Source organism: Carlito syrichta, unplaced genomic scaffold, assembly GCF_000164805.1.
Source record: "Carlito syrichta isolate Samal-C Ts95f unplaced genomic scaffold, Tarsius_syrichta-2.0.1 Scaffold314028, whole genome shotgun sequence".
NCBI classification, from domain to species: domain Eukaryota; kingdom Metazoa; phylum Chordata; class Mammalia; order Primates; family Tarsiidae; genus Carlito; species Carlito syrichta.
The window spans coordinates 468,580-475,451 of record NW_007258124.1 but is presented as its reverse complement, the minus strand read 5'-3'; the positions used below and the strand labels follow the sequence as shown (position 1 = coordinate 475,451).

The following is a 6,872-nucleotide window of genomic DNA, read 5'->3' as shown; positions in this document are numbered from 1 at the left end:
GGTGGCTCAGCCTGTCATCCTGCGCTTTGGGAGGCTGAGGTGAGTGGACTGCCTGAGTCCGCAGGTTCAAGACCTGCCTGGGCAACTTGGCAAGACCTCTCTACAATAAATCAAAAAATTAGCCGGGCATGGTAGTGCGCGCCTGTAGTTCCAGCTATTTGGAAGGCTGAGGCAGAAGAATCGCCGGAGCCCAGCAGGTCGAGGCTGCGGTGGCTGGGAGCGTGCCACTGCACTCGTCTGGGCGACAGAGTGAGACTCCAACTCAAAAAAAAAAAAAAAAACAAACAACAACAAAAAAACAATATGGTGCAATTTGAGTATTAAAAGAAATAATAATCATAAAGGGTTCTATCCCACTGATTAATCTCAGAATTCACAATTATGTAAATAAATGAGTAGATAAATAAATTAATTTTAAAATAGGAAAGAAGAAAAAGCTCTTTATTATAATAGAATACCAAGTAATAAATGAGGGAGGCATGATGAAATAAGAAAAACTGGCAAACATCACGGTTAATTGTTGCAGGCAAGAATGGATGCCAAAACTGAATGTGTGAAAGCTAGATAGGATATTTAAATAACTTTAAAGTATCTTCTCAAAGATATTTATTACAAAGGGGAAAATTTCACCAGGGAAAAAACCAGCAGATACCACATTACACATGTGATCAAAATTAACATCACAAGTAAAGGGACAAAGCTATAAATATCATGAATCTTTTGATCTACGCACTGAGGAGGACACAATGTCACTTCAATGGTCCTGCCAAAATGCATGACCTGAATGGAATACTAAGGAAACATTAACTAAAGTCAAACTGATACATTATACAAAATAACTGACCAGTACTCTTCAAAAGTGTCAGCATCAAGAAAAAGATGGCCGGGCGCAGTGGCTTAGCCTTTAATCCCAGCACTTTGGGAGGCCGAGGCGAGAGGACTGCCTGACACCATAGGTTCAAGACCAGCCTGGGCAACATGGTGAGATCTTGTCTCTACAATAAATCAAAAATTAACTGGGCATGGTGGCACATGCCTGTAGTTCCGGCTACATGGAAGGCTGAGGCAGAAGGCTCTCCTGAGCCCAGCAGGTTGTGGCTGCGGTGGCCATGAGCAGTGTGCCACTGCACTCTAGCCTGGGCTGAGACTCTGACTCAAAAAAAGAAAGAAAAAAAAAAAAGACTGAGGACCCAATCTAGATTAAAGAAAACTAAGGAGAGATATTATTGTATCAATGTTAATTTTGTATTTTTGATCATTTTAGTGTAGTTATGTAAAATATGAGCCTTGATTTTAGAAAATAAACACTAAAGTTTTAGCCATGAAGGGAAATCATGTCTGCAACTCTTAAACAGTTAAAAAAATTATGTATGTATATATACACACACACATATACAAAGAAAGATAAAACAAAACAAATGTAGTGAAATGATAACATTTGGTGAATCTAGGTGAGAGATATATGGGAGTTCTTTGTACTGTTCTTAACATTTTTTGTGTAAGTCTAAAATTATGTCAAAATAAACTTACAAGGAAAAAATGGCAACAGTCACAAAAAAGTTGCTAAAAAAAGTTGCTAAATTCTGCAGCTTTCTGTTCCATGTTACAAGCTACTGAGGAATCTGTTTCTCAGAAAACTCAAGTGTGTCTGCTAGAAATAGATATCTGTTATTAGAAGTGATACAGGGAGCAGCAAGTTCCTAGGAGGTGGTAGCCCCTGGGAAATGTGGATGATTTCCATTATAATCTGCTTATCCATCACCAAGGCTAAATTAAATGGAAAACTCTTGTTTAAAGATGTAACTCTAAAAATAGTACTCTCAATTATTTGAATTATAGTATCTAACCCCAACACAATTTGATAGACAGCTCAGCATCAATTAGGAATTTCAATTTTGTTAAAACAGTGACTGATTACAAAGGGATTAAGATAAAATTTTACAGATGGGGAAAAAGTTAACCTTTAAATTTTTCATCATATTGTTTTGCAAATAGAAACATCTGGTCACATCTAAATCCCTTACATCAATGCTATCATCAATTTTAAGAATTATTTGATCACAATGGGAAAAAGTATTTTTCCGTGGAAAAATAACGTTTGATCCAGTTTCTGGACCAAATGCAAATAATTACACCAAACTCTGTGTACTGACCACTGAGATACTCAAGGATGAGGTAGAGTTTTCCACCAGTCTGAAAGGCATAAATTAAATCCACAATGAAGGGATGCTTTACTTCCTCCAAAATATTCCGCTCTGCTTTTGTATGAGCTGTATCTTTAGCATTTCTTACTATCATTGCCTAAAGGAAAAGAGACGATCTATAAGAACAAAATCATAAACATTTTTATTCTATAGTAAATGGAAAATCGATTTTTGCTTTTCTTGCCAGTACTGAACTATTTATCATGGTTCTCCACTAGAATTTGAGATGGGGTAATGGAAGAGGTTCACTTTTTATACATCTCTGCACTGTTTGGATTTTTTGCAGTGAACATGTAAATGAAAAACCAAAGATACATTTTTTTAAAAACCTGTAATCAGAACAAGTTTATTTATATATTCACTGACAGTTGAGTGTCTACCATGCTCCAGGCTGTGCCCAAAAAAGCAGAAGTAATAGAAGGAATGTTCTGTTGATAGAAGCCCAAAGTTTCAGGAAAAAAATGACAAGTCAATGAAAGTAAACACAGGATGCCAAAGGTAAACAGGGGAACTGCATATGACCTGGCAAGAAGTCCTCCTGGAGGTAGTGATCAACCTAAACTGTATCTTGAAAGTTATTTACATGAAATGTGGAAGGTAAAAAAGTCATTCTGGTGCAAAAGAGGTTTGACAGGACAGGACATGCCTGGGTAATATTCAAGTAGTTCAGGTATAATTAGAAGTGGTTAGAGATTAGGTTGGAGAAGCGGGCAGAGACCAGGAAATGGAAGGCCTGGGCATCTAGGCAAAAACACTGGAATCTTATCTTAGAGGCAAAGAAGAAATGTTGAGATGAGTGAAATGAACAAACTTTTGACTTTAAGAAAGACACTTCTATAGTAGCAGTGTGGAGTTTTTCAGGAAGAAATGAGACTAATTAGGAAACTAGTACAATAAACTAAGTAAGAAGATATGTAACTAAAAAATGAAGGTTAAAAAAAATTGAAAGGCCAAGGGCACCTCATTTGCACTTGCTGACTAACTAGATATGAGAAGAAATGGTGACATCCTTACTTCTGTTTAAGTAATAGAACGGACAATGGTGCCAGTCAATAAAAGGGAATGGAAGTGAAAAAAAAATTTTTGTAAAAATGATGCACTGTTTTAGACATGCTAATTCCAAGTTCTAGGAGGTTACCCTGATGGTATACCTCTACTAACGTGGAAGCAAATATACAAAGTTATTAGTTATGACATTATCTGTGAAAGTGAAACTCTGGAAACAACCGAAATGCCCATACATAGGATACTGGCTAGAAACCTATGGAATTTATAAAATGTGTGATAGCAAAGCTATAAAAAGAATAAAAAATATCTCTATGAAAGAAAAGTGCAAACGAGCATTTAAAGTACAACAGCATGTACAGGATGCTATCTCTTGTATAAGAAAGGGGGAATGAGACTATGCATATCTGCTTATATCTGTAAAAATGCACATAACTAAGATTAAAACAAAAGCTAATGAAAATGAAAGAATAGAAAAAGGAGTACCACTTTTGAGTATATCTTCTGAGTAAAATCTCAATGGTTTTATTTTCCATTTTTTTCTTGCCTAAATCAAAGATAATTATTATAAGATGCAGATTTTGATTTCTGAATCATACTATTTTATACATTCCAAAAATAAAATGAAATCAACAATAGAAATACATACATATAATTGAATATTACATTTATACCTTCACCACAGAAGGAGAAAAAAGATATTTAAGTAACTTTGGACTGCATACTCTTGATGGCCTATATAGAAGCATTAAAAAATTGGAAAGAAATCTTAATCAACACTTAGTAGGTTTGTAGTTAGTAGTAGTATTGGTATTATCATTCTCAAACTATTATGTATGTATTATACAAATGAACAAACCAGTACATTTATTGATGTTGTTACCAGGGTTCTTCACTGTGGAAGACAGAAAATCCAGATATGGACTGAGGACTGGGCACAGTGGCTCACACCTGTAATCCCAGCACTTTGGGAAGCCAAAGTAGAAGGATTGCTTGAGCCCAGAAGTTCAAGATCAGCCTGGACAACATAGCAAAATTCAGTATGTATTTTTAAAAAACCAACATGCAAACAAATATGGACTAAGGGAAGAAGAACCCTATGGAATTGGGCTGGAATTAGGGCTATCAATATGAAGCCATGATTTAAACCAAAAACAATAACTTCCTAGCTCTGACCACTGAAAGAGCTAGAAACAACGACAGCTTAGTAGCAAGGAGTATAGCTAACACCCAGCTATGAGTTTGCAAATACCATTCTTTACCCCGGTTTCTTGGAGAAATGGATGATTCTAGGTCAGAGTCAGGAAAAGTACAAGACATATCTGGAATACTCTATTCCTACTAGAAAGTAAGGTAGTACTCAAAAATTGATGAGGATATTTTAAAAGCATGAAGAAGTCATCTTAATGGGACTCTCAGTAGCAAACTTGGAACAATTTGAGAATAAAAGTAAATAATGACAGAAATGGATAATACATTGAGGCAAAAGATGTCTGTACTTTTTTTATTTTTTTTTAGAAAGCAGGATTTAATTGAGAAGACAGGAAAGTTTTCAGTGGGAGGGGACCCAAGGAGGTTGCCCTTGTTTTGTTTTAAGAGATGCTGTCTTGCGATGTTACTCAAACTGTTTTCAAACTCCTCGGCTCAAGTAGTAATCCTACCTCAGCCTCTTGAGTAGCCAAGACTGCAGATGTGTACCCTGGCTCGAGTCATATGATTCTTTCTTTTTTTGAGTTGGAGTCTCACTCTGTCACCCAGCTGGAGAACAGTGGCATGATCATGGCTCATTGCAGCCTCGACCTTCTGAGCTCAGGTGATCTTTCTACCTCAACCTCCCAAGTAGCTAGGACAACAGGTGCGTGCCACCACATTCACCTAATTTTTCTGACTTTTTTGTAGAGATGAAGTCTTGCTGTGCTGCCCAGACTGGTCTAGAACTTCTGGCCTCAAGCAGTCCTCCTGCCTCAGCCTCCCAAAGTGCTGGGATTACAGGCGTGAACCACTGCACCCAGCCCCATATGATTATTTTAAAAGAACTTTTAAAAGGGAGTATAAAAAGTCTCTATTTTGTAATCAATATAGTAATATTTGATTTGGGTAAACAAACAATGGATGATAAAACCATAAAGTAAAAAGTTACTAGCAGATAGGATATTCACAGTTTATAACTATCATTCCACAAATCACTGATTAGTTACAAAAGGAAAAAGGTACCTGTATGATGAAAAATCTGGTGGGCAACATCTTAACCAAGTGATTAAATTCAATCTCACTAAATAATGGGATGGTCTGACAATAATGTGCCTCCTGAGCCCATGCTCTGAGAACATATGGCACCTATGTAACCCTCTTGCAAGTGTTTCACCTATTTAAAATTTAAAAGTATTTTCATGAGGAAACAATGAAACAAACCCAAATCAATGTGGACTCAAGTTCAGAAGAGGCACAGAGGGTAGTAGCTACTTGGAGACCTCAAGTGAAAGTTTTATTGAGATGAATACGGTAGAGGCACAAATATATTTACATAAAGAAAGAAGTCAGGATCGAAAATGAAAAGAGAAAAGACAAATGAAGTCCCTGAATAGGCAGAAAGAGATGGTATCTAGAACATAGAGAAGAATTAGCCTTAGAAAGGACAACTGCACTAAGACTGGAGAATAGGAAATAAAGTCAGGTAAAAATGCAGATTAGCCTGGGCTCGGTGGCTCAGCCTATACTCCTGTGCTTTAGGAGGCCGAGGTGAGTGGATTGCCTGAGCCGGCAGGTTCGAGACCCGCCTGGGCAACTTGGCAAGACCTCATCTCTACAATAAATCAAAAATTAGCCAGGCGTGGTAGCACGCGCCTGTAGTTCCAGCTACTTGGAAGGCTGAGGCAGAAGGATCGCCGTAGCCCATCAGGACGAGGCTGCGGTGGCCGGGAGTGGCCACTGCGCTCCAGTCTGGGCGACAGAGTGAGACTCCAACTCAAAAAAAAAGATTGTCAAAGGGGAACCAGGAAAGGAGAGCAGGCATGAAAAAGACTCGAGTATAACATAACCCAACTGGTCAAAGTTTACCAGGAGACTAATGTTACAGTAATACAGCAGAATGTTTTGTTTTGTTTTGTTTTGTTTTTGAGTTGGAGTCTCACTCTGTCGCCCAGACTGGAGCGCAGTGGCCACTCCCGGCCACCGCAGCCTCGTCCTGCTGGGCTACGGCGATCCTTCTGCCTCAGCCTTCCAAGGAGCTGGAACTACAGGCGCGTGCTACCACGCCTGGCTGATTTTTTTAAATTATTGTAGAGATGAGGTCTCGCCAAGTTGCCCAGGCGGGTCTCGAACCCGTGGGTTTAGGCAATCCACTCACCTCAGCCTCCCAAAGCGCTGGGATTACAAGCTGAGCCACCGAACCCGTCTTATAATTTATTTTTTTTACATGATTCTCATCTCAAATCTTACATGATTGATTGCACAGAGATGCAAACGTTTCTAAATGCTAAAGGAAAACTCCTTTAGTCCAGGTACCATAGCTTGACTTCCCATTAATCTCACTGATAGATGCATTTCTGATAAAATTTTTACTTTCTCATTTTTTTAATGTTCAATTATAATAATGTATACCACTGCCCTAAAAAATTGCTTACTACTAATAATTGTTATAATAACTAATTCTAGATAAATTTT

The 6,872-nt window shown here is 37.9% G+C and overlaps 1 protein-coding gene across 5 annotated transcripts in view; it reads right to left on the bottom strand.

The window, feature by feature from the left end:
• The window catches only part of RPS6KB1 (ribosomal protein S6 kinase B1), a 65,946-nt gene that overhangs the window by 34,415 nt on the left and 24,659 nt on the right, over positions 1-6,872 (bottom strand). For all 5 annotated transcript variants that reach the window (XM_008070845.2, XM_021718944.1, XM_008070843.2 and 2 more), the window contains one exon: positions 2,154-2,301. In XM_008070845.2, coding sequence (XP_008069036.1) covers positions 2,154-2,301 — 148 coding nt within the window. The remainder of the gene's footprint in view (positions 1-2,153; positions 2,302-6,872) is intronic.